The sequence below is a fragment of the Colletotrichum fructicola genome (assembly GCF_000319635.2).
Source record: "Colletotrichum fructicola Nara gc5 chromosome Unknown KSG_Nara_v1_contig02, whole genome shotgun sequence".
Taxonomy (NCBI): domain Eukaryota; kingdom Fungi; phylum Ascomycota; class Sordariomycetes; order Glomerellales; family Glomerellaceae; genus Colletotrichum; species Colletotrichum fructicola.
Window position 1 is genome coordinate 6,680,412 of NW_027094052.1, and position 26,716 is coordinate 6,707,127.

General features: G+C 57.0%; 8 protein-coding genes across 8 annotated transcripts; 4 read left to right on the plus strand and 4 right to left on the minus strand.

Moving 5' to 3' along the window:
* Positions 1–11: 11 nt before the first annotated feature.
* CGGC5_v004698 (putative aspergillopepsin A-like aspartic endopeptidase) lies at positions 12–1,442 on the plus strand (the record flags this gene model as incomplete). Its single annotated transcript, XM_032022399.1, has 2 exons — positions 12–1,212; positions 1,276–1,442. The coding sequence occupies 2 exons, from the start codon at positions 12–14 to the stop codon at positions 1,440–1,442; spliced, it is 1,368 nt and encodes a 455-aa protein (XP_031880623.1).
* Positions 1,443–1,866: 424 nt separating this feature from the next.
* egt-2 (Hercynylcysteine sulfoxide lyase) lies at positions 1,867–3,315 on the minus strand (the record flags this gene model as incomplete). Its single annotated transcript, XM_032022398.1, has 2 exons — positions 1,867–3,131; positions 3,204–3,315. The coding sequence occupies 2 exons, from the start codon at positions 3,313–3,315 to the stop codon at positions 1,867–1,869; spliced, it is 1,377 nt and encodes a 458-aa protein (XP_031880624.1).
* Positions 3,316–6,793: 3,478 nt separating this feature from the next.
* On the plus strand, positions 6,794–9,044 carry cel3A (Beta-glucosidase cel3A; the record flags this gene model as incomplete). Its single annotated transcript, XM_032022395.1, has 2 exons — positions 6,794–8,576; positions 8,635–9,044. 2 exons carry the CDS (start codon positions 6,794–6,796, stop codon positions 9,042–9,044), a joined length of 2,193 nt encoding a protein of 730 aa, XP_031880640.1.
* A 1,987-nt stretch (positions 9,045–11,031) lies between these two features.
* CGGC5_v004701 (Uncharacterized protein) lies at positions 11,032–11,811 on the plus strand (the record flags this gene model as incomplete). The annotated part of the gene is made up of 1 exon (XM_066151320.1): positions 11,032–11,811. The coding sequence occupies one exon, from the start codon at positions 11,032–11,034 to the stop codon at positions 11,809–11,811; it is 780 nt and encodes a 259-aa protein (XP_066009595.1).
* A 622-nt stretch (positions 11,812–12,433) lies between these two features.
* CGGC5_v004702 (uncharacterized protein) lies at positions 12,434–14,221 on the minus strand (the record flags this gene model as incomplete). The annotated part of the gene is made up of 2 exons (XM_032022393.1): positions 12,434–13,459; positions 13,517–14,221. The coding sequence occupies 2 exons, from the start codon at positions 14,219–14,221 to the stop codon at positions 12,434–12,436; spliced, it is 1,731 nt and encodes a 576-aa protein (XP_031880630.1).
* A 1,877-nt stretch (positions 14,222–16,098) lies between these two features.
* Positions 16,099–17,658, minus strand: CGGC5_v004703 (Uncharacterized protein; the record flags this gene model as incomplete). Its single annotated transcript, XM_032022392.1, has 1 exon — positions 16,099–17,658. The coding sequence occupies one exon, from the start codon at positions 17,656–17,658 to the stop codon at positions 16,099–16,101; it is 1,560 nt and encodes a 519-aa protein (XP_031880631.1).
* Positions 17,659–19,515: 1,857 nt separating this feature from the next.
* CGGC5_v004704 (malate dehydrogenase) lies at positions 19,516–20,809 on the plus strand (the record flags this gene model as incomplete). The annotated part of the gene is made up of 3 exons (XM_032022391.1): positions 19,516–19,560; positions 19,786–19,903; positions 19,971–20,809. The coding sequence occupies 3 exons, from the start codon at positions 19,516–19,518 to the stop codon at positions 20,807–20,809; spliced, it is 1,002 nt and encodes a 333-aa protein (XP_031880628.1).
* An 876-nt stretch (positions 20,810–21,685) lies between these two features.
* Positions 21,686–25,764, minus strand: SPF1 (Manganese-transporting ATPase 1; the record flags this gene model as incomplete). Its single annotated transcript, XM_032022390.1, has 3 exons — positions 21,686–22,217; positions 22,267–25,340; positions 25,408–25,764. 3 exons carry the CDS (start codon positions 25,762–25,764, stop codon positions 21,686–21,688), a joined length of 3,963 nt encoding a protein of 1,320 aa, XP_031880629.1.
* Positions 25,765–26,716: the final 952 nt, after the last annotated feature.

Sequence of the window (26,716 nt, forward strand, 5' to 3'; positions counted from 1 at the left end):
CAAGAGACATCATGGAGCCATCTGTATTGCGGACGTTGGTCCTTTTCTTCGGCTTCCTCGCCCTGGCCGATGCCTCCCCGGTCGACAAGCGCAGCACTCTCCAGAAGCGCGGTTCTTTCCTCGTCCCCCGAGTCCCCAACGAGAACTTCCAAGGCCACAATGGACCGAGACAACTAATCAAGGCCTACCGAAAGTACAGCATGCCCATCCCCCAGGGCCTCCTCGACGCCATGGACGCCATGGATGCTCAGGCCGCCGCCAACCCTGCACCGGCAGCCCCCGTCAAGGCGGAAGGCTTCAAGTCTCTCGCCGCCGGCGCGAGCAACCAGACGGCCGCCGCTGGCCAGCCAGGAACCGGTCTCACCACCGCCACGCCGATCCGCAACGACGTCGAGTACGTTTCGCCCATCAAGATCGGCGGCCAGGAGGTCAACGTCGACTTCGACTCCGGCTCTTCTGACCTGTGGGTCTTCACATCCATGCTTGATGCCGCCTCCCAACAGGGTCACCAGCTGTACGACCCTTCCAAGAGTACCGGTGGTGCCACCATGATCCAGGGCAGCTCATTCAGCATCCGCTACGGTGACGGCTCCGGTGCCCAGGGTGTCGTCGGTACTGACCGCGTCGAGATCGGTGGCGCTGTTGTCGAGAAGCAGGCCATCGAGATGGCCACCGCCGTCTCCCAGCAGTTCGTCCGTGATACCGCTAACAACGGTCTCATGGGTCTCGCCTTTTCCAAGCTGAACACCGTCAAGCCTGACAAGCAGAAGACCTTCTTCGACAACGTCATGCCCAGTCTCGCTGAGCCTGTCTTCACTGCCGACCTCCGCAAGAAGGCCGTCGGTGCCTACGAGTTCGGCCGCATTGACAACACCAAGTTCACCGGCCAGATGACCTGGATCCCCGTCAACACCACCAGCGGTTTCTGGCAATTCCCCTCCGAGAAGTTCGCCGTCGGTGGTGGTGCCGTCCAGCAGGGTACCGCTGGTGCTCAGGCCATTGCCGACACCGGAACGACCCTCATCTTGGCCAACCCTCCCATGGTCCAGGCCTACTACTCCCAAGTCCAGGGCGCCCAGAACGACCAGACTGTCGGTGGTGTCACCTTCCCTTGCAACGCTCAGCTTCCCGACCTCATGATGGATATCGGCGGTGTCTACATGGCCCGTGTCAAGGGTAGCGATATCAACTTCGCTCAGGTCGACGCTCAAAGTAAGTTCTCCAAAGTTCATGTCCTCGGCGTCTTCGCATAATACTAATCTCAACACTTCACAGCTTGCTTCGGTGGACTCCAGGCAACCACTTCCAAGCTCCAGATTTACGGAGACATCATGTTCAAGTCGCAGTTCGTCGCCTTCAACGGTGGCAACATGTCTCTGGGCATGGCGGAGCACATTGTCAACAGCCAACAAGCGGCACCCGCAGCTGGCGCAGCGGCGTAAGCACCTGCCACCGAAAGACACAACACGAGCGAAACCTATCCTCTACCACATCTTCATTTCTCTTTCTCTTTCAAGGCATAAGGATTCACTAGTGATTTCTCCAGGGACATCAACACAAACAACGCCGGCTCGACGACGATGACGTCCGGGAGTGAGCGGAGGGTGGCTGCTACGGGGGGCTTAATAGTCGCTCTCCATGCCATGTTAATCGCAGTGGTCATGAGCGTCTGAGACGACAGCCGAGAAACACTTTTTTTTTAGCAAATGACAAAAAGACGATGGTGAATCCCCCATTTTTTGTTTAGCTTAGATGTCCTGAGCTTGTCTAGCCGGCATAGTAAATGAATGGCATCGTGATGAAAATCATACGTCTTCTAAATTTTTCTCCCTGTGATGAGGTACTTGTGATGATAAGATGTGGTGCCTATCCTGATTTGGGCTTGTATTCTTGTTTGCCAACACGGCTACATAACTCTTTCAATGTGTGACCTGCCCACTCAAAGTCTTCCTCGTCAAGGTAGACTTGCGCGCTCAACCGCATGTACCAGCGCCCGTTGTGCCAGAACAGAGCGACGAAAGTCTGGTAATCCTGCACCAAAGTCTCGACCATCCAGTCGACAATGGGATAAGCCAGACTTTCCGGCACCGTAACCGTGCCGTCCGGCCCGGTCGACGGGGTCTCGGCATGCTCACTCATCACCATCGGCAGCGCCACGTTGACCAAGCTGCACTTTGTCATCGTGCCCGCCTTGTTATCCATGATGAACGTGCCGAGAATAGCAGCGGCCCTTTCGCCCCCGGCCCTGGCCAGCGTCCACGTGTACTTGATAATCTTGTCCTCTCCGCCGATGCTCTTCCTCCACTCGATGGCATCCTTGACGCACAGATACGGGCTGTTGTCGAGGGTGCCCACGTACCCAAAGTTGGCGACGAAGTGCGACTCGGCGCTCGCGGGCAGCGGGTTGAACCGCGGGGCGCCGGAGCGCGGGACGTAGCCGTGGGACGTCGGCACCGTCGAGGCCATGAGGTGCTGGTTGCGCTCCGGCACGTAGAAGACGGCGCTCCCGCGCGGGGCGTGCAGCCACTTGTGGCAGTTTGTGAAGAAGTAGTCCGGGTCGAGGGCCGTCAGGTCGATCGGGATCATGCCGATTCCCTGGGCGCCGTCGACGAGGCTGGTCACGCCCAGCTCGCGGCACGCGGCCGTCATGGCCTCGAAGGGGAATCGGACGCCCGGGAGGCTGGAGACGACGTCGAACACGCAGAGGCGGGGACGCTTTCCCGCTGCCTTGCTCGCGGCGACGGCGGTCCGGAACTGGGCGATGATCTCCTCGTCTTCGAGGGGGTACGTCAGGATGATGCCGCGGTGGGAGACGAGGCCGTTGCGGCTGTCGACGATGTAGTCGATGGTCTTGCCGCAGGCGCCGTAGATTGTGTTGAAGTACAGAATCTCATCGCGGGCGTCGGGGTTCCAGGCGAGATTACGGAGGACGGTGTTGATGCCGACCGTGGCGTTGGGGACGAATACGACCGTTGAGAGGGGTGCGTTGAGGAGGTCTGCGGCGGCTTGGCGGGATTCTTTGAGGTGTTCGTTGTAGGTGAACCGGATGAAGGGGTCAGGACGCGCCTCTGTTTGGTCTTGGTAGGATCGTAGAGCATCTCGGATGTGTCGTGGAATCCCACCGTATGATGCTGAGTGAAGTTAGTTGATGATCTTGCCGATGCAGGTCCGAGTAAGTGAGGGGGTGTTGCATGTGGTCTCACCGTGGTTGAGGTTGCGATAAGAGGGATCGATGAGAAACTCTTTGAGGAAGGGCTTTCCAAACGTCGTAGACGACGCCTGGATTTCGTCTGAATCTAAGATGTATTCACCCATGGTTGTCTTATCGTGCTGTAATTGAGGATGAAGTTGAGTGAGAGACATGTCAAGCTGCTAGGATCTGTCCAATGCCGATAAGGTTCTGATGGAACCGGTGCTCAATGTAACGCCCCGAACACTTGAGCTTTTCACAAGTACTTCCAGACAATAAGTAATAACGTTATAGGTAAATCATATTATATCGAATGTCTTTATTTTATTGACTCATTCTTGGTGACTCTCCTGTTGAAGGCGCCCTCGGTTGTTATTAGCCGTGGATGAGATGAGCGGACAGCGGACAGCGATGGCCCGCTGGAGTTCAGTGGGGATGTTTGTAGTTCAAGGGCGCGCCCGTGTTCTTCTGAGCAATTGACATCCACATTTGATGAATAAGATGGGAGGTCTGGTATATGCTGATACCTCATCAACAAAATAAAACAGAGAAAAAGAATTTTTCTGTTCTCTGATCTTTGTGTTCTTGAGCAGGCAAATCTATGAGCCTATTTACTTCGCAACGGTCAGTTTCCCAGCTATCGATGGAAGTGGGTCGCATGGGTCGCAGCGGGTCTTAGTCTCCACATTCGTGGAAACTTGCAACGAAGATCGTGGCGGACATAGCTCAGTTGGGAGAGCGTCAGACTGAAGTCAACTTCAATCACTTAATCTGAAGGTCGTGTGTTCAATCCACACTGGCCGCATCTTCAATTTTTTGTGTTTCAATCAGATGCCTTCAACTTGTCCTTTATCTTTTACGACTTGGGATGTTGTGAGGTTTTTTATTTGCTTCAGAACAAGTAGCATGGTGTATTTATTCCCTGATGTAAGCGTGTTTTTAGTGATGCTACTAGGTCTAAAGAACAGTAGGATTTTAATTTCAGCAAATTAGTTAAGAGCAAGCAGTCTTTCCAGCAGTAACTAAACTCGTAGGAATCCGTCTTTGGAATATGCTACTGGCTCAAGCTGCCGAGAGTTTTCAAGCTACTAAATGACTCTTCCCTAAGTAGAGCAAGTCCCCGTCCCACAAAGACATTTCTTCCCAGAACTGGTGCACTCTGCGCCCTTAGTCCACTTCTTATTTTCGCTACAATACATCTACCATTTGAAAGGTCACACTTCAGTGACAACATAATGGCTGAAATTGCAGTGAAGGGTAAAGTATGCTCTGGGTTACCTACCATATGGCCTCCGTTGAACTCGCAAGCGATTTGACCGACTTGAGTGCAGCTTGCGCCATTCGGAACGCCGCACTGGGCCATAGCAGTGGCAGCAAGCCATACTATGGGGAGTACCGTAATCTTCATCTTGAAAACTGCGTGTCAAGTTGATTGATATAGAATGGGTAATGAAACAATAGGTTGATGAGTCTGGAAGATACCCTCGGGGATTTCAAGAGGGAGGGAGACTGGGGTTTTATACTTGATCAGGCTGAGCCGCGTCCCCTTGAAAAGCGTGAGGAGAGGAATTGACTATAGAATCATTTGAAATAAGGCTTGCTCCCATGATGCGTAGCTGATGGACTGATTCGACTTTGTACAACCTCACAGGGCTTCGACTTTTTGGCCGTAAGATGGTGTGCAGAGACTACTGGTAGCATGAAAATCCTTATAATACTACCACACCAAGGCCATTGGAGGCAAAGTCGGTACAGTCACACATTGGTCGATCTTCTTCGTATTGCTCTGACCCTATAAATCAAATCACAATTCGACTAGGTGCTACTTGCATTCGCAACCACATGAGGTTGTGCTACAGTGACCGCGTAATATTGGAGGACGTCAGCGGCACCATGAGGCTCTGGGTCTCACAAATCTTACCTTAGGTAAGAGCTCAATTCCAAAGAGGAAGGTCAGATGCTCACAGGAAGACATGCACTTTAGCGAGAATCCTGCGTCTAAACCAATAGGTTGGTGGCTGTATCTTTAATAGAGAGCCTCCAAAGGCAACACTCCGAAGCTTGTGATTCTTGCTCTTCTCCCTAGTTGAGGGTGTTTGTCCCGTCTGGGTCTTCTATCTGTCCACGCTATCCCTACATTTAGGTGGACGTAATTCTGTCAGAATCCAGGTCGTGCTACACGTTCAATCTTTGAAAGTCTAAGTAATATAAGAGGAAATCATAATACCATTTGAGAAGCCCGAATTCATCGATACGACTGCGCAGTGAAACAACGGCGTCCGAAGCATTGGCTTCGTGAGTGTGGTAGGAGATGTGGAAGATAAGAGTTTGCTGCTCGGGAAAATAGTGTTCACATGCGACGACAAAGAAAAAACAGGAGTGACAACAGGATGGATATCGCTCAAGACGTAGGAGACAGTGACATAGTTGGGACGGCAATGTGAATATGAGGAGCGACAAGGTTGACCAAGTCGCGACAAAGCTCAAGTGCCAGTAATTCGTTATTAAGGAGTTAGGGGTAGTCAGTTTTAGACTACAGCATCCAGAAAATAGGCGTTGACAAGGCCATTCATGAATAGTAAACACCCCGACGTTCGTGACTAAGTTTCCCCTTTCAGACTCTCACGAACCCTCAGGCGGAAGTCAACACCCGGCATCGGAATTTGGTGCCATGGAAGGGAGCCAATTGCCACCACACCGCCGGAACCAAGTAATCGGCACCCTGATGCGGGGTGTGGTGGTGCGGCGGCCCGGCGTTTAATATGTTTAAGTTGGCAACGTCATTTAACATGCTCCGAGCATGCAATCCACCCGTGGCGACGCGGATTGGACATGTCCTGCAAAGGACCGCCCGATGTTTAACCATAAATGCGGCAGACGGCATGCTGGGGGCCATTCATTCGCGGGAATATATTAACTTCCCCTCACATTGAATTGGGTTATTCTCCAAAATTTTCCCCATGTCCCAAGAGATTTTGAATGCAACCCAAGCTCTCTACCGTCAACGTCACATGGGCGAGAACGATCCAACCATCAGGCACAAAGCCGATCTCATACCCCATTCCGCATCGGAGGGGGCATCTGCCGCATGACATGGATACCCTCCCCAGCGCGGGGACGAACTCTCACAACAGACGAACAGTAATCAGCAATTGGATGCCGCAGCAAATACCAAGCCCAGCGAATGCTACTACCGGCATGCCCGTCATTAGCAGACCGCCGACGTGTCGCCTCACAATAGAGTGCGCCAAGATGGACGGAGCAAGGGTCGACAGGTGCGTTTTCCTGCCTGCTGAACCAAAGTCGTCCTCGCCGCGGGTCATGAGATCATAAGACAACCGCAATTCCCGTCTATGCCGGATGGACGGCCAGTCTCCTCTCTCGGCATCTTGGCTGGACTGTCAGCGGGGTTCGAACAAATTGGACACGGCGGATCGTCCTTGCAGCAGGCGGGGGAAGGCCTCATTCTCATAGAGTGAGTCTCTCAAGGTTCGACGGCGAGTATAAGTGTTCTCTTCCCACGCGGAGGGCCCCCCAATTGATCTGACCACCTTGTGAGAGAGTCAGTCCTGCAACTTGCACACAACACAAACACCACCCGCCATGCACTTCTCCAAGCTCGCAGCTCTAGCTGCGGCAACTGGCCTCGCCAGCGCGCAGGAAGCCGGGCCACGGCGCTCCCCCGAGTGGGAAGCAGCCTACGCCAAAGCGGAAGCAGCCCTCCCGCGCCTCTCACAGAGCGAAAAGATCGGCATCGTCTCGGGCGTCGGCTGGGGCAACGGGCCCTGCGTGGGCAACACCAGCCCGGCGTCGTCCATCAACTACCCGCAGCTCTGCCTTCAGGACGGACCGCTCGGCGTGCGCTACGCCGAGAGCGTCACGGCCTTCACGCCGGGGATCCAGGCCGCGTCGACATGGGACGTCGAGCTCATCCGGCAGCGCGGCGCGTACAAGGCGGCCGAGGCGAGGGGCGTCGGCGTGCACGTCATGCTCGGCCCCGCGTGCGGCGCGCTCGGCAAGATCCCCGCGGCGGGACGCAACTGGGAAGGCTTCGGGCCGGACCCGTACCTCATGGGCGTCGCGACGCACGCGACCATCGAGGGGATGCAGTCCGCGGGCGTGCAGGCGACGGCGAAGCACTACATTGTCAACGAGCAGGAGGTCAGCCGCGAGACGATCAGCAGCAACGTCGACGACCGCACGATGCACGAGCTGTACCTGTGGCCGTTCGCCGAGGCCGTCAAGGCCAACGTCGCGTCCGTCATGTGCTCGTACAACAAGGTCAACGGGACGTGGGCGTGCGAGAACGACGCCGTCATGAACAAGCTGCTCAAGCAGGAGCTCGGGTTCCCCGGGTACGTCATGACGGACTGGGCCGCGTCCACGGGCACGGCCAGCGGCGCGAACAGCGGGCTCGACATGATGATGCCCGGGAGCGACTTCAACGGCGGCACGGTGCTCTGGGGCCCCCAGCTGCAGAGCGCCGTCGACAACGGCCAGGTCGCGCAGTCGCGGGTGGATGACGCGGTCCGCCGCATCCTCGCGGCGTGGTACCTCCTCGGCCAGGACCAGGGATACCCGGCCGTCAACTTCGCGGCCAACGTCCAGGGAAACCACAAGGAGAACGTGCGCGCGGTCGCCCGAGACGGCATCGTGCTGCTCAAGAACGACGGCGCGGTGCTGCCCCTGAAGGCCCCGGGCAAGATCGCCGTCATCGGGTCCTCGTCCGTCAACAACCCGCAGGGCATCAACGCGTGCGTCGACCGCGGCTGCAACGTCGGGTCGTTGGGAATGGGCTGGGGCTCCGGAACGGTTGAGTACCCGTACGTCGTGGCGCCGCTCGACGCCATCAAGGAGAGGGCGGCGCAGGACGGCACGGAGGTCGCCGCCAGCAGCACCGACGACACGACCCAGGGCGCCGCCGCAGCCGGCGGAGCAGACGCTGCCTTCGTCTTCATCACGTCCGACTCGGGCGAGGGGTACATCACCGTCGACGGGAACCAGGGCGACCGCAACAACCTCGACCCGTGGCACAACGGCAACGAGCTCGTCCGCGCCGTGGCTGCCGCGAACCAGAACGTGGTGGTGGTGGTGCACAGCACTGGGCCCATCATCCTCGAGAGCATTCTGGCGCAGCCCGGCGTCAAGGCCGTCGTGTGGGCGGGTCTGCCGTCGCAGGAGAACGGCAACGCCCTCGTGGACATCCTCTGGGGCGCAACAAACCCCAACGGAAAGCTGCCCTATACCATTGGCAAGGCGGCGGGCGACTACGGCACTGCCGTGTCGAGGGGAAGCGAGGACAACTTCTCCGAGGGTCTGTACATTGACTACCGCCACTTTGACCAGGCCAACATTGAGCCGCGATTTGAGTTTGGCTTCGGACTATGTAAGTCGAGGCGCATCCCACTTGAGAGGGTTGAGAGCATCACTGACATGGGGAACAGCTTACACGAACTACACGTACTCTGGCATCAGCGTCACCTCGACAGCCTCGTCCGGGCCTGCGGTGGGCGACGTCGTCCCCGGCGGGCGCGCCGACCTCTTCGAAGAGGTGGCCACCGTGACGGCGACGGTGACGAACAGCGGAGCCGTGGACGGGGCCGAGGTTGCGCAGCTCTACGTGACACTGCCGTCCGGCGCGCCGGCGGCACCGCCGAAGCAGCTGCGCGGGTTCCAGAAGCTGAGGCTCGCGGCGGGCGAGTCCGGCACGGCGACGTTCATCCTCCGGCGCAAGGACCTGAGCTACTGGGACACGCGGAGCCAGAACTGGATCGTGCCGGCCGGGACGTTTGGCGTCAAGGTCGCGGCGTCGAGCAGAGACATCCGGCTGGAGGACACCTTGGTTGTGTCGTAATCTGGAGACTGGAAAACAGTTTTGATAGAAAACAAACAAAAATAGGCATGGAAAAGTTGAGATTGCAATGTTGCAATTCTCCGTATCACGAATGCAATAAAATCATGGCATTATGAGATGGTGACCGTTCCCTTTGCTGCGAGACCCAAGAAAATGCTCCGCGCGTCGGACCGAATGGCACGGTGGTGAACTTGGCGGAGGACGCGATCTGCCAGGACGATTTCTGGGCACCGAGGCCGTGATTCCGGACGTGGAGTTTGGGCTTCGGGAATGTGGGCGATGGCGTTCCCGTCCCGGCGCGGCGGCGGCGGAGTGTGGCGGGATCCCCAGCAAATGCGACCATGTTCCCTGCTTTCTTCTTTGGCAGGAAATCCATCTTCATATCCGAGCAACCTAAAAATTGTTTCAATGGGTTTCTGGAAGAAAGCGGGGACGGCTCATTTGAAAGATCGGACCAGCCTCATGCTGGTCATGACTTATGATGCCGGTAAGCATATCGCGAATGGGACTGCCGTGGCCGTCTTGGCGGGTTGGGCCGTGGAGAAGCGAGGGCGTAGGGCACCGGGGTTCGTTTGTGTCCCTGATGTATTGGACATTGCGTTCATGTTTGCGACAGCGGTGGCTTGGATGCGTCTGAGTTGAGGCCGTGAAAGCTGGGATGAAAGGCTAGAGACGGGCGGAATCGGCAGATGCGAGCCGGGTGTGGGTGATGACGATCAGATCAGGGCACCGCGCGAATTGGTGCCCCTTGAAGGTTGAGACCGAGCCTCATTTTGTGACGACATTTTCAGGCGGGTTGGGGTTGGTCGTCGCTGCGCTTCATCAGCCTTGAATATGGATCCCAGTGACGATGATGTTGATTGTTGATGTTCGCAGAAAGACGGCAAGCGACACGCAAGCCGTGGCAGTCCCGGTGGATTACTCAGGTCCGTAGAAACCACCTAATGCCACCGTTAGTAGGCCGGACTCGCCGATTACCTTCACTAACTGTAACGCCGATGCCGCCGACGCTGGAGCGGTGGGGTCGACCAGGGTGGGGCTTAGCGCACCGCCTCCCCCGAACGCTCCCCAAGCCTCACCACCCGTTGAGGAAATCGAATCTCGCATTCCCCCCGCCGAGTTCGCCCAACGCCCATTCATCACCCTAGCACTTCTTCAAAAGCACTTGCGGCAGCGGGCAGCCACAGCGGCCGGGGGGGGGGGCCATCTCCCGCCCCTGGCTCCCCTGTTGTCTCTCTTGTCTCTGCCTTACGAGGTCCAACTTGCAAGGTGAATGGACGGGGGAGGATGGTTGGACGGGTGCTCTGTCGCTGTCAACTGCACGAACCTCTAGCTGCCGTTTGGGGGGAGGAACAAACTGTGTAACCATGACGTGCAGCCAACACCACGCGCAAACAGGACGTCGTTGCAGACTCAGGACAGAGCCCTCGTGACTGCTCTACATCGGCCACTCGGTATCGTAACCGTCTCTTGTCTCGGTACTCGTGCTGCATGCTTCCCTTAACTCCAGGCGTTCCCGAGGAGACCTGCGAACTGCTAATACCAGAGCGTGACATCCAACTCAAGCGTACCAGCGCCTGTCCCGATGACAGCGTGGGGATGTGGTGCCGCCCCCGGTGAAGGGATGGACGTTGGTCCCCCAAAGACGACGGAACCTTGCTCCCTTGCAAGTTGTATGCCGCAGCGCAAGGGGGGGTACGCAAGACGCCGAGCCTCCGCCCCAGCGCCGCCCGGGATCCATCGTCCTCGAAGCTTTGCGTGCCCATCCGTGCAAGATTTGGCCTGCGCTGGGCTGATGGACATGCAATACTTAAGTTGATCGTTGCCCCTTACCTTGGTTTTGTTTCTATCTTTCTCGTTTCACAGCAACTTGCAACAAAACAACATACCCTATCGCAACCTTCACCTCGTCGAAACAACACGTACAACCTCAACCTCCACCCACTTACACCTTACACACTTACACCACACCGCACACACACCCTACATGTCAGCCAACGACTACTACGGCGGCTCCCGCCGCAACAGCCACACCCCAGGCTCCCGCTCCTCAAAGACCTACCTCTCGACCCCTCTCGTAGACCAAGCAGGTTACTACCCCGAGCTCGACGTCCCCCTTGGCGAACGGCCCCGCTCCGCCATGGCCAACCGCTCCAAATTCGGCAACGGCTACCACTCCCGCTCCCGCAGCACCGGCGGCGGTCCTCCGGGCTCCGACGCCCAGCTCGGCACCGGCAAGGAGGGCGAGCGCGGCCTTCTCTCCACCATCGGAGGCGGAGCCGCCGGCGGGTTCGCGGGCAAGAAGCTCCTCGGCGGCGGCAAGCTGGGTACCGCCGCCGGTGCTCTCGGGGGTGCCGTCATCGCGAACAAGATCGAGCATCGCATCTCCGGAAGCCACCACCACAGCAGCAGCCATAGCAGCAGCCATCACCACTCTCACTCATACGGTGGCGGCCACCACTACGGCGCTCCCCCTCCTCCTCCCCCTCCGCCTCCTTACCACGCCCACCACCACCACCACCATCACGGCCCGCCGCCGCCCCCTCCTCCTCATTACGGCCCTCCCCACCACGGCCCCCATCACCACGGCGGCCCCCCACCGCATCACGGCGGCCACCAAAGCTCCGGTGGCTTCGGCGGGATGCTTGGCAATCTGATGCACAGGGGACACAATGAGCCTCCCCACCATGGCGGCCACCATGGCCAACACGGGGGTCATCACGGAGATGGTCACCACGGAGGTCACCATGGAGGTCACGGCTGGTAAGCGACAGCCCTCCATATAAGTGTTTTCATAATGACTGGCGTTTGGGATGGTTTGATTCATGAACTTGTATAACTATGATGGGATGAGAACGGTTTAAACCATATATACCTGTACGGATTTTGTTGTCAGTAGATCGAGAACAGCTTAGAATAAGGCTTGAATGCGTCATAAACGCCTGTAAAATCAGAATTTGATTATCAGTATATTTTCAGCTCGCTTGCACTGTGAAATTTGGTCGCCCCGTGTTCACGTGGACACGTTGATGAGATGCGAATGCGGCCGTAGCCATGCGATGCAATTAGATCCTAGATATAAAACTCCCCATACTGGCGCCGTGTCGGCGCATGACATGACATGCTATGCTCCCATATAAACTCACTCCTTGTGCGAGGGTGAGTAATGACGAAGAAAAATGCCTTGGTAACGAAGTAGCCTACCCCATCCATGACTGCGCCCCCGTATGCAGCTATGTACTGTACGTATCCAAACGAAGAAAAGTCGTCATCATCATCCGCTCTAGACTGTTAACGAGGTGGCCTACACCATGACAGCTAGGGGTTCCATGCAATCGAAACAGTGGATGGTCGCCGGTAGACCAACAGAACACGAACATAAAAAGTACTCAGACACCGACCGCACCTTCTGGTCTGTTTCTTGACGGGATCTGGATCTCGCCCTCATCGTCATCCGAGCTATCGCCAGCCTGGGCAGCCTGGTCAATCATGCGCTCGATATCGGCGTCTGCTAGCCGCTGTCGCGGCCGGGAGGTACTGCCTAGTGCTGCGGGCAGTGACAGTTGTGGACGCAAGGTGCTGCCTGCAGAGAAGCTGGCGCTGCCATTGATCCGCCTCCTGATGGGGCCCCGAGACTGAGGAGAGTCCATGTCGACATCCATATCGCTTACTGTGGTCATGCCACTGGGGCTCTTTTCAAAACCTACGCGCTTTTGTTGCACCGGGCGTTGTGAAGGCAGGCTCTTGCGTGGTTGGGAGCCGGGTAATACGTGGCGGCCGGGCAGGGCCGAGGCCACGGACTGTGAGTAGTTGTGCTTCATGTTGGCCGAGTTTCCGGGGCTGCTCATGAAGATGAGAGACTCGATGGCGTCCTGCTCTCTAACGTTTTGGTGGGGTGAGAAGAGAATAGGGTCGATGAGTGGTGTCCTTCCTAACCTCTGATTTGGCGTCGTGCCCAGGTTTTGCTGGCCCGGCGTGTGGGGTGACGCGCTGTGGGAGTGCGAGAGGAGGGTTGGAGTGTAGCGTGGATTTGAATTACGACGATGATTTTGAGAAGCCATAGATCGCGCTGGTTGGATCGGTGCGGGAGGAGCAAGCGTTGGACCATTCTGGACAGGAGCTGGAGGCGAGGCCGAGGTGTGGTTGGATCTTTGCCCTTCTTTCCAGAAGGATTCATACGTAGCAGGACTTGGGCCAGAGCTTGCCGTCGTGGCGGCACTGGCAGGTGCGTAGCGGGCCATGTTGGTGCGAGGGCTGGCCGAAGACTCTTGACGGCCATGTAATGTGGAATTGCTCGAGGTGGGCGAGGCGGCCTGGGAGACCATGTACTCGACCTCGTCTATCGAGCGAGATTGCCAGCCATGGTTCACCTTGTGCATGGCGTATGTGAGACGCGTCTTCAGGTCGCTCGACCACTGCGAAGCGTTAGCTACATGAGGTTTCTGGGTGTATGTGATGCTGGGTGAACTTACATCGCCAATACTGCTGGCAGTCGTCGAGGCCGTGCTTACGGTGCTCGTGTTCCTGGAATGACCTATACGGACGGGAGAGGTGTCTTCCTTGACCATGCCGTCGGCCATGCGTTTCCGCGATGTTGCGGCAGCGTCATTTTCAAGCAGCTTGTCCTGGGCGGCGGCGATATGGGACAGCTGCAGCAGCTGGGATTCCTGGCTGGAATTATGGCCGTTGGTATTCGCGCCTGGCATATCACCTTGGCTCGCTGGCGGGGTAAACACGGTGTCGGACTCGGCGGACGGGTTTGAATCTTGCGAATGGGCGGAGGGGACCGGTCGGGGCCCAGGTTGATAGTCCTGGGAGGACGCGACGGAAGCAATTGGTGTCTTTGTTGCTGGCTGGACCTCTAGTGTGTGCGAGGTGTAGGGTGAGCGGGAGACGGGGATCTCTGGTTGTTGGTGTTGTGGGTGATTGCGGTGGATATGATTGTGGTTGTGGTGGTGGTTCGCAGTCGCGTCGCCCGAGGTTGATTTGGCGGCGTCGGTGGGAAGCGCGTCGGTCGACTTGGTCTGCAGGCGGGCAGTCTCTGGCAGTGCATGGCGAGCAGCTTTGTCTGGTAATGATCTCGCGTCGGACACGGCTGGGCCTGGGTGCATTTTGAAATGTTCTCGGTCGGAGTCGAGCAGGTGTCCCAGCCGGGGAGGGATCGAGGCAGAGTCCATGGCGGGCAGGGCAGACTGGACATGCGCCGCCGGATTATGTTGTGTCGTTACAATAATAGGCGTCGTCGGCAGACGCGACTGGAGCAGACGTGTCAGCGGCGGGTGGCAGCGCCGGTAATAGAAGCTAGAGACGGCAGCGAGGCCGGGGCGGACGTGTGAGAGCTGCACGAGACGGAGAGGTGCGGTAGATTGAGGAGGAAGAAGAGAGGAGACGGAGGCCGGGTGGTTGCGACGATGCGGATGTGCGATGTGTGGAAGTGTCGGTGGGCTGTGGTTGCATACGCGGACGACACTAAGCCGTGGGAGGTCGAAGCCAGTCACACACACACACACACACACACACACACACACCAGTGACCACACACATACACTGCCCAGGTGCCTGTATTGCCGCCGCAGTGATAATTATCGCGGGTGGGAGTACAGAGTACCAGCTAACTAGTCAGTCACTCAGGGCACCCTCGCTTCAGTTATCAGCTGCCTAGACAGGTCGGTCCAGTGATGGTGGTACGGACTACGGAAGCGCGGGGGAGGCAATTGGGTAGGTAGGTTCGACAGGGGGGGGGGGGGGGGGGGGGGGGGGAGAGCGGTTTACGCGGTCTGCACATTCACTCAAGGTGCTGTGTCGCGTTTTTCTGCCCACAGGCGTGCTTTGTGTCGCCTGTGTCTCTCGGCTTTCCATTCCATCTCAGCAAGGTACCTACATACCTAAGGCTAAGGTACGGTACAGCGGGGTCCCCACCTTGGGCCCCTGCCTTACAATGAACAATGGACGGCCAGCGTCTTCTTCTGGCAGCGACCGACGACCCCTAAAAAACCGCACTTCGTCTCAATCTGCTAACGCTGTGTGGTTCGCTAAAGACCCCGCGGATAAGGTAGGAAAAAAAGGCGGGAGAGCCCCAGCCACGTCAATCACTCTGCTGGGGGAATCCTCGGTCGGGGAGGGGCTCTCTTCATTTACTCGGTATCAACAACAAACATTCACTGATGAGGAGCAGGTGAGGCGACATACGCACGCCGGAAACACGCGGTAAGATGGACTCGGGAGGCTGATGTCAGAGGAAGAAACCTGACAGCCGCAGACCACCTTTGCTGCTGCGTAAGACAGATACCCGACACCTGTTGGTACCTCCCTAAACCAAAAAAGAAGGCAACAGAGGGAAAAAAAAAAGTCGCATCTGCACTGCGGCCCTGCGACACGCCCGGCTGCCGCTCGGCCTGACTCAGCAGGTCAAAGACACGTGGTCACGTGAAGTACGTACTCCCCCATCACGAACATGTACCTCGGTACCTCGCCCTTCCCTTACTCGACGGACCGCCTCTGCGCCCAACACTCGACCTTCAGGGCCCCTCCTCACCGCTGCTGCCCACCAGTTTATGTACGACAACGACCATGTTTGCTTTTCCCGCCATCGACTGCTGTTCCTGGTCTCCAGAGTCGCCATGATTGGATCAACTCGCAAGAACCCCTGGATATCATTCGACCGGCCGTGCGTCTAGCCTCCTAGAATGAAGCCATCGCGAACTGCCCCGTGTTGCTGCCCAAGGCCTGCCTGCTTGCTGGTCATGTTGAGACCAATCCTTCCAGCACTGTCGTGCAAATCTGGGCAGGAACTGCACCCCGCTATCCGCACCCGCACCCGCATGTCTCATGTCTTGTCTATTGTTCGTCTATCATTGACCCGCTACTCCTGATTTCCATGCAATTAACCGTCGCCACCCTCTGACAATGCCTTGTTCTGCGCCGTCATGACACGCTGAGGAATGTTGCCTCATGCCAGAATTAACAAGACGTCTCATCTATCAAACGTTCTGGTCCAACCGTCTATCCCTCTGCCCATCATTATTCGGTATCAAGCCACTACCAGCTTGCCCTCTCAGCCACAGGCGGGCTCATCAGCCGTGACAGCATGTCCGTGGGCACCTCCGTCTAGAATCACCGCTTCGTTGTCGTTGAAATCGTCCTGTACCCTCCTCCACTGTGTCTTTCTATCCTTCCGTCCCTCGAGCTGGCTGCCCTTGCCCTTGGCATCCCACACAGGTTTGATCAGCGCCCCGAGCAAAGGGTTGTGGCTGAATGCACCACCTCCTCCGCCTTGCCGCTGCCCGACCCCTGCATTCTCGTCCACATCCTCGTGGACAATAACGTCCTCTTCATCCGGCGTCGTTGGCCGTTCTACCGCCGCCATCTTCCTCACCACCTTGCCCTTGACCACGTCAATACTGACGACTTGCCGGCGCTTCTCGTACTCCGGCCTGGCGTTCCATTCAATCTCGCGCAAAACCTTCTGTTGTCTCTTGAGCTCCCGAGCTCTCTCCTCCGGTGTCGACCAGATGTTGCCTCCTGCGCCGGCCATAGCCCCCGATACGTCAAAGTCTGCTGCCTCGTCTCTGACCGTCGTTCTCCGCGCATTCTGGGCCTGGAAGTTCAACAGCTTATCGCGGTGCTCCCGCGCCTTGGCTTCCGCCTCGGACATTTTGTTCTGGCTGAAGGGCGCCGGCTTCTTGCTGACGTCAGGACGCTTGTGAGCCTCGCGGTCCGCCGCCATGCGCTCCCGACCTCTCTCGGCCTTGAGCTCTCTGATCATGCCTTGCACATCCTCTGACGACAACAGAGGTGCGCCGCAGTAGGTGCATGGCCCTAGCCCTTCCTTGACGCAAATCACCTTGCCGCAGGACAGGCAGTTGGGGGCGGCAGTCTGGAGCGGATGTCTGGTAGCCACACAGTTGCATCTCCTGGCTTTCGGGTCATCCCCCAGGGAAGGATTCGTTGTGATCTCCAGAGAGCGAATTGCTGCGTCCAAGTCGTTGAGGGCTGTCGACGCGCCGGCCATGGGGGTCCCGCCAGCAATCGAGATCTTTGTTGTGGTTTGTTTTGTCGACGGCTTCGGTGTCGAAGATCGCGATACGGGGTTTGACTTTGGCTTCGCTTTGACGTCAGATATCAGGTATCCTCCGGCAGTCCTTTGCTGTTGTGGAGGCGGAGTTGCGCTCTTCTGCGGTTGTTGCTTGAAGCTTGCTGATGCGCTGCCGCTCCCTTCCCCAGCTTGGTTGGGCTTCTTGCCGCCGTAGTAATCTTCCTCTGAATCCTTCTTCGTGTAGCTAGTGCCGGCGAGCGGTGGGAAAGCCTCAACCTTTCTTGCGACTGGCGTGTGGATGTTCGGCTGCTTCTTCTTCTTCTTCGGTCCAGACGTCCTTGGCGCTGGTTCGGCAGGGCCAGAGCTGTTCGATGCGGCCGCGGGTGGTGATTCTTTCTTCGTGTCTTTTCGCCTAGAATTGAACGAGGAAATGAACTCGACAGCTTGCGGTGAGTCGCCCAGCAGGTCGTTGAAATGCGCCGCGGCCTCGGCCTTGGATAAGGTGGACGCGTAGTCGAGCATCTGCTTCAGCTCATCCTCCGGCAGAGGCAAAAGCCGGGAGAGCTGGGCTATCGACATTTCGGCGGTCGTAATTGTGTCGCGGCGGCCGTCGAGGTGATGTGTCGGGGAGGTGATGTCTGTCGCAGCAATCAAAGTGGTGATGAAATGAAAGAGACCCCGGGGAGCTGGGTCTGACTGGCGGGGCTTTTTTCTGGTTCGGATGCTCCTGGAGCTAGTGTAGCGCCACAGCTCCCCCGCGATGACAGCAGCACAAGTCTAGTGGGGTCACCACCGCTGTGGCTAGCCCACCCCGCCAAAGCTTCGCCGAATGACTCTTCGGCGTGTCATCGCTGGTTCTGCTGTCTCATTTTCAACTTGCTGGCGGCGGGCTTCCATTGGTTATGGGCAGGAAAAACACAGAAAATTGATGTAATAGGTTGGTTGAAGCCTCACTTACTCCTCCTGCATAGCAACAATATTTAGAGCACGCCAGGCTGCCAGCACTATTTACCTCATCGGGCGAGATAAGCTCTGCAATTGGACCTGCCAGCCACAGCTTTCACAGGCGAAGTAGGTTCCGTCGTCTGAACTCGCGAGCAGATCGACAGCCCAATTCAAACTTGGGGACCAGCTAGGAAAAGTGGTCGCTCTAGTAGAGAAACAATTGGAAACTACCCGCGATGACACCGCGCACGACTCACAAAGTCTGTCTGCGATGTAGATTCCGTCTTTCGCTTACCAGTTCAGGATTGTACCCCAATGGCTTGGCCATTGGACATGAGACCATGGTCTCTCGCATTCACGGCGTATGGCGAGTCGTAACTCATGTTGGTGGACGTTTGATGTGCTACTGCTGTATGCCGGGGAATGCTGTGTACCGGGAGGTGCCAGTCGGAGACGGACGGAACCCCGGATGCAAGGGGCGGCCCGAGAGACGGGCCATGAGGTCATGGACACGGCGCCGGTAGCGGAGATTCACACAATCTCTTGGAGAAGGGGCATTTAAATGTCTTCTTGCAGGTAGCATACGCGGGTGAGACATTGGCTAAATTCTTCACTGGCATTGGTTGCATCTGACAATCGGAAATCGAGGCCGTCGGAGACGGGGAAGGCCTTCACATGAAGCAAGCCGGTTCTCGTCGACAGTGTAACATGTTCTCCGACGCATGCTGGGACATCCCGGGACAGGTGGCAGACATGAGGCCAGCTTGCGTCGATCCGTCCACCGAGGTCAATTGGAGATTGGAGTAGCTGGGCTGTCCAGTTGCTGCTGTTGTGGTTTGACCTCGGGTCGAGGGAACGCCATGTATGGGGGCTGGCTATCAAGATGCAGCTGCAGCACCAGTAGATGGGCACGTGCTCGTGATCGCGCATCCCTCCATCCGACGGTTCCTTTGCATCATCTCTGGATAACCTGGGTGCCGGCGAACAGTCGGGGATCATATGTCGGGGAATAAGCAGAGCAAGATGAAGGACGCCGGCTCTTTGGGAGAATTGGAGGTGATGGTGGTGGTAAAGGCAAGGAAGTTGAGGAAAAAGAACGTACCATCTCCGGCGTTTCCCCGGGGTGTTCCGGCACCCCGTGACGCTAGCCCCACATCGGGGTTAGATCCACCCATTACCTCAGCACTGTCGGCCAGCGAGGTCACCGCATTCCCAGCTTGTTGCTCCACAACAAGTCAACAACCACTAAGGTGAGCTGTGTGGAACTGGCTGCCCGGCGGCACCGTCCCATCTTTTTTTGCGCCCACCACACAAGCAACCAAGCCGCATCTTCCAGTCCCGGTGTGGTGTGTGTGGTGTCCAGTCCCTCGCCGTGCCAACTTATTTCGCGCGCCTCTAATTTTTTAACCTCTCCTCTGTCTTCCCTTCCTTTCCCTCCCATCCATCTACCAATTGTACCATCTACCCAACACCTCCCCCTCCGTCGCAAACATGTCTTTCGTCCAGCGCCGCATGTTCTCCGCTTCGGCGAGAAACGTAAGCACCGCCCAACTTTTTCTTTATGCTGGAACACACATAGCTCCGCTGCATCCACCAAGGTGCCAGCTTGCCTCTCACTCCAAACTCCGAAAAGCCGACCTCGGGGCGCGGCATAGAGGGAGACAGCTTGAAGCTTCGTGAACCACTCACTGCCTGGTCCACAAACGTGCCTCCAGGAACACCAAGCATAGACTCAACGGCTGACATGATGCCTCCAAACAGCTCTCCAAGGTCACCGTCCTCGGTGCCGCTGGCGGTATTGGCCAGCCCCTCTCCCTGCTCATGAAGCTCAACCCTAGGGTCACCGAGCTTGCCCTCTACGACATCCGCGGAGGACCTGGTACGATCTCTGCCACTTCAGCCCCGTTGTTGCCGCGTCCAATTGACTAACTCTCGCTCTCCCCCAGGTGTCGCCGCTGACATCTCCCACGTCAACACCAAGTCCAACGTCAAGGGCTACGACCCCACCGCCACCGGTCTTGCCAGCGCCCTCAAGGGCTCCGAGATCGTCCTCATCCCCGCCGGTGTCCCCCGCAAGCCCGGCATGACCCGTGACGACCTCTTCAACACCAACGCCTCCATCGTCCGTGACCTCGCCAAGGCCTGCGCCGAGTCCTGCCCCGACGCCAACATCCTGGTCATCTCCAACCCCGTCAACTCCACCGTCCCCATCGTCTCCGAGGTCTTCAAGGCCCGCGGCGTCTACAACCCCAAGCGCCTCTTCGGCGTCACCACCCTCGACGTCGTCCGCGCCTCCCGCTTCGTCTCCGAGATCAAGGGCTCCGACCCCAAGGACGAGAACATCACCGTCGTCGGTGGCCACTCCGGCGTCACCATCGTCCCCCTCTTCTCCCAGAGCAACCACCCCGACCTGAGCTCCAACGCCGAGCTCGTGAACCGCGTCCAGTTCGGCGGTGACGAGGTCGTCAAGGCCAAGGACGGCGCCGGCTCCGCCACCCTCTCCATGGCCTTCGCCGGTGCCCGCATGGCCGAGTCCCTCCTCCGCGCCGCCCAGGGCGAGAAGGGCGTCGTCGAGCCCACCTTTGTCGACTCTCCCCTCTACAAGGACCAGGGCATCGACTTCTTCTCCTCCAAGGTCGAGCTCGGCCCCAACGGTGTCGAGAAGATCCTGCCCCTCGGCAAGGTCGACGCCGCCGAGGAGAAGCTCCTCGAGGCCTGCTTCGCCGACCTCAAGAAGAACATCGCCAAGGGTGTCGCCTTCGTCGCCCAGAACCCCCCCAAATAAATTTGTCTTGTTTTGACCAAAGACCAAAACAAAACATGGAGATGGGGACAGAGATGTTGTTGTAGTAGATGGATACACATGGTTGAGTAGGGTTGAAAAATTCAGCTCTCGGCCAGTTCTTATCCCGACGAAGAAATTCCAATTGCGTTCGTTGGGATGGTGTACGGCTGGGATAAGGGTAAAGATGGAGGCGCAAAAGTCGTTTCCAAACTCGTGGCATCGCCTTTAGGCCTGCCTACTGTACCATACAATTTTAAACATGCTTGACTTCATGACTACCCAACGTGTCCCTCCAGACGGTTCGCAATATGACGTGCTTGTGTTACGTTCAATCTCATCACCATCGCCAAGTTCAAAATCGCCTGCCAGAATTTCACCGCATCTTGCTACACTCATGTCTATTTTAAGGGACAACATCGCTTATGAGATCTAGGCCTGGTCCAACCCTCCGACGTATGTCCCTCGTCTCATTAACAAGAATCGTTGCAATGAAGGCCCTTACTGGTTGCTAGGAGTCTTTGCCGGTGGCTTCGAAACGGGATCATTATCCTGCCACTCATCATGTCCCAGGGGTAGATTTGGAACAGGGACAGAGACGAAGAGGGACAGAGACGAAGAGGGACAGAGACGAAGAGGGACAGAGACGAAGAGGGACAGAGACGAAGAGGGACGATAGAGACGGAGCGGGATGGAGACAGCTTAAGTACGGGTAGGAACGTGTGGTTTTACTTATACGAGAATGAAGCGCATTACGTGTCATACGTGTGAATTTATGACTTTATATGCTGATGTCATCTCCCTATCATACACGTCCAATACATCTCGCTATCTAGACACCACCTTTTTTCTTCTAATTGACACGAAAACTGGTCTAATCTATCGTCGGCCCTGTCTCCAGGCCTCGAGCTGTTGGCGGCGCTCCTCAACCTTGCGCTCGAACTCGGCCACCTTCTCCAGACGCTTCTGCTCCTCCTCCTCGTCCTTCTTCTTCTGTTCGGCCTCCTTGCGAATTTTCTCACGCTCGAGCTGCTCCGGTCGGCGGGCTGCGATATCACGGGGACGGTAGTCGGAGAAGAGGCGCTTGAGGACGACCTCGATGATCCAGCAAGCGGCATAGTCCAGAACCATAACGCCAGTCATGGTGGTCTTGAACTCCTCAGTGAAGGGCACAAGCTTCATCTGCTCGTTGATTTCGGGAATGAATTCCATCGAGCAGGAGAAGGCCAGGGCCGAAACACCGACAATGCCGTAGAACATACCCTTGTTCTCGCGAAGAGACTCGCGGAAGGGGCGTCCCTGGTAGTTGATGGCGAAGGTGCTGATTTGCTGGATGAGCTGGAGCAGGTACACAGCGCTGTTCAACAGACTGGGAGCGAACTCGGCCTCAAGGTCAACGTCACCGGAGCGACTGATTTTTGTTAGTTACTGTTCTCCTACGCTAAGACATGAAAACTTACGGCTCAAGCTTGTCACAGAAGCGGGCAATGTAGATGAGGGTTACAACGTGGACAGCAAACTGTCCCAGGATAGATCCGATGATGTAGAAGTTGAAGATGTTGGGCTGAGGACGCTCCTTGGACAGACCCTCAACAACACGGGCGCGAGAGATAGACAGGAAGCAGACACTCATCAAGATACCGCTGATAGTGTACTGGCCATCACCAAACTTGATACCCTCGAGGTAGAGGACACTGAGACTGTAGGCGCTGATGAGGCAGTTGAGGGCGAGAATCTTGTACGTCTGGATGGTTGCGACGAGAGTGCAGCGACCCTGGCGGATGATGTTGGGGACGGCAATGACGTTACGAAGCTTGCTGGTGAAGGGAGCTGCCACGGAAGCGTCGCCGAGCTTGAGGGTGGGAGGCTCATCGTCTCCGCCCATCTCACTCTCCATCATCTGGGAAGTCATCTTATCGGCAAAGCTAGCGGCCTTGGCTTGAGCCTGCGCCTGACGAGCAGCCTTGGGGTCCTGATTGTTCAATAGTTGCTGGGCACCCGGAGAGGTGACGGTCTCGATGGTGGAGACGCCGTTGGTCTTCATCCACTCCTCGGGGCTAACGTTCTTCCTCTTAGCTTCGCGCTCGACAGCCTTGCTGAAGTGAGGGTTGCTAGGTCCAGGGGGGTAAAGATGGGCAATCATGACGGGAACAGGAGGAGCCGGCTGGTTGAAGCGCTTCATGAGGTCAACCTGCTTCTGGTAGATCTCCTTCATCTTCGTGTTGCGAGAATGCTCGGCAATACGGGTGAGGTCCTCAGGAGTGCCGTTAAGGAGAGCGATACCAATATGAGCCTGCTTGAGAGCGCCAACGTCGTTGGTTCCGTCACCAGCCATCAAAGTGTAGTATCCCATGTCACGGAGGCCAACCAGGATATCTTCCTTCTGCTTGGGAGAGACACGCGCATAGACCCAGGTATGGCGCAGAATCTCGTACCAGCCGACTTGATCCTTGAACTTGGCGAGGGCGTAACCTGTGACACAGAGGTCGTAGGACTCGAGGATCTTCTTGTCGATAGGCTTGGACGGGTCAACCGGGATGCTGATCTTCTCATCAACGCTATGCCAGATGAGCTTATCGCCATCGGCGTTGTCCTCGGGGGCATCCAAAATCAAAACATCGCGGTCGACAATCTCTACGTCTCTGGCCACGTAAACGGCGGTAAGCGGGTTGTCTCCGGTAATCATAACAACGCGGTGGCTGCTCTCGTTGAGCATCTGCACAGCCTGCTTGGCATCATCCTTCAGGGGGCAGGAAAGAACCAAGAATCCAGCAAAGGTAAGTCCAGACTCGACGTTCTCACGCTTCAGGTCGTTGATCTTGCTGGCTCCCAACTCGTTATCAACGGTAAGCTGCTTGTAGGCAAGCGCGAGGACGCGGGAACCACGGCGAGTAAAGTACTTGAAGGTCTCCTCGTAGTCGGCGGGAACAGTAGTCAGTCTTCTCTGGATGGTCTCGGGGGCGCCCTTGACAGCGACGAAAGTACCACGGATACGGTTGCCCTGCTTATCCGCACCGTTGACGGTAGCAACTGAGGCCTGTCGCTTGAGAGCCGAGGAAAACTGGAAGCGGCGCTTGATCTGAACAGTTCCGCTGACACCAGTAGTAGCGGCAGTAGTGGGCTTGCTGGCGAGAGTGTCGTTGCGGCCGACAGTCCATCCCAAAGAGGTCAGAGTAGCCTTCTCCATGGGGTCACCAACAACGTCTCCCTCATCAAGCTTGACAAGAGCGTGCGCGGTAGCAAGAACCAGGGTGGTATCCAGACCGATCTCGTTGACAGGGGTCATGTGGGAGTGTGCGCCATCAGACTCGCGAGGGGTGCTAGTGCCCGAGTGTCCAAGGCCCAGACCTGCAATACCCTCAACAACCAGGTCCTCGCCGGTGAGAGTACCAGTCTTGTCAAAGCAAGCAACATCAATACGTCCGGCGTAGGGAATGCGGAAAGGCTCGGTGCAGAAAATAGCGAACTTGGCGAGGGCAGCCAAACTCGTGTTGACCGCCAGACTAAGCTCCATGGGCAACTCGGGTGGGACGACACTAGTGACGATCAAGACGCAGTCGAGCAGAAGCTTGGAGCGCTTGCGGTCCTTCTTAACACCCTCATCCCAGACATACCAGGAGGCGGCGATCGCGAAAATGAGGAGGAACAAGATGAAAAACAAAGCCTCAACATTGTTGGCAGAGACGCGCTCGGTGGAGTAGATCATGGTGCGAACCAGGCTGCCCTGAGAAGTCTCAAAACCAGTCTTCTGCACGATGGCCATGGCGCCGTTGTCGGGAGGGGGAGGAACGCCAGAGGCAAGCTTGGGCTTCTCCTCATCAGGGTTGCCGTGGGTGATCTGAAGAACCTTGGTACCACCCCAGAGGAAAGCGTTCTTGTCCAGGGCTTCGGGCTCGAGGTTAGCATCGGCAGGGCGAAGCCGAATGGATTCCTTGAGGAGAGGAGTACTCTCGCCGGACAGCATGGCCTCGTTGACAATGGCAGTTCCTTCAACAAGGAGCATGTCGCAGGCAACACCGCTGTCCTCCTTGGTGCGGCCAACGGAAACCAGATCGCCGGGAAGAAGCTTGTCACTCTGGATCTCGGTCCACTTGCCCAGACGGTAGACGTAGACATCGTAAGGCTTGATGCTCATTCCACGGAATTCGTTAAGCGTCCGCTGACGCTGCCAGACGACGGTGCTCTCGAAGGCGACAAGCATGAAAAGGGTGAAGAGGGAGTAGTACCAGTACTCATCGAGCATCCACAAGCCGACGCAGAAGATCTGGAAGACGAAGAAGGGGGCGACGGCGTGCTCCTTGAAAAGCTCGGTGAAGGTAGGAACGGGAATATCGAAAGCGTTGGGGCCATAGTGCTCCTCGATCCTCGTCAACTCCTCCTGTGTCGCGATACCTTTGGATTGCTGGTAGCGTGCGATTTTGGGCTTGGGCTCGAGGTCGATGTCGTAGGTGAGGGTTCGGAAGGTCTTCTCTTCGGGAACATAGATGAAGCGTCGCTTCTGGAAGAGGAAAGAGGTGTTGATCTTGCCTCCGACCTACGAAAAGAGCAGCTGTCAGCGACTGCAACGAGAATGCAACACGGCGCGGGGCGTAGCGTCTTACCTTGTCGCGAACCAACTTGCAGATTTCGGCAGACCCGGCATTAGCGACGGGAATGATCTTGATGAGCTCGGCCTCGTCAATTGACTTGGCGCGGGTCGCGGTGAAGAGGGCCTGGAGGTTGACGCTCCAGTGGGTGCTCAACCAGAAGAGGGACTGGAAGGTGACGATGGTGCCGATCCACACAAAGGTCCATTCCTCGGATGCGATGTGCTTCTCGTACAGTTCTTGGGTGAGGTAGTAGCGTAAAAAGATGGGCCAGATAATGGCAAAGGGCCAGACATAGGCGTGGAAGTGCGTTTGCAGGGGCTTCCACAGCTCAGCCAGCTTGATCTGGTTGTTGTCCACGAGGGGCGCCATCGTGAGCGAAAGCGCAACGCGCGGGACCAGACGTCAGGCGAAAAGGGAACAAAAGCTCGTGGTCGGTGTCAATCTAGTGTGTAGAGGGCATCGAACAAGACGGAGACAAGAGACACCCGACGACGGCAAGGACGAGGACGACGACGAGGGACGAGGTCGGACGACGGCGGCGGCGGTGGGGTTGGTGATGGAGTAGAGAAACGAGAGGATTTCTGGTTTCTGGTTATCTGTACTTTTTCGCGATGGCGAATTGGGAAGGCCCTTCTGCTCCGGTACCTTCCACCCTCTGTAATAGGCCTAGGTACACTTCATGGGGAGCCAGGGTCCACGCACCTACCCCACGGGCCACTGTGAGTGGCCACATCAGGCCAAAAAGGCCCCTAAGCAATCTTTATTACCTGGAAGGAACCTTAGAGTGACGCTACCACAGGTGCCTGCCCCAACGCACCTTTCCAGATTCCGGATTTCCATGGATGCACGTTGAATGACTAAGCCGCCATTATCCGACCTCGGTGAGAGCTCCGTGGGGAAGGTGAGGCTATCGCAACTTCCACATGCTAGCAGTATTTAGCAGTGTGTATAAGAGCTGCTGTAAAGCCAGAATAGGTAAGTAAGGACCGATGAGGTGCAACGACAAAATTGGCGACAATCGAGGAGGATGAGGAACAAGGACGAAGGAAGAGGAGGAGAACGACGACGATGGAGAAGGAGAGGAAAAGACGGCAGAGGGCGCCAACGAAGCATGACAAAAGATTGTGACAGGAAACACGGCGAGGAAGATATGGACGAACAGGGACGGTAGAGAAGGACTGTAGAGAAGGACGGTAGAGACGGGTGATAGGGCAAGGGGGCGGGGAAGAAGAGGGACGACGAGGGACGACGAGGAAGGACGAGGACAAGGACAACGAAAGCGACAATGACGCCAAAAACGACGGGCTAGAGTGGCGCCCAA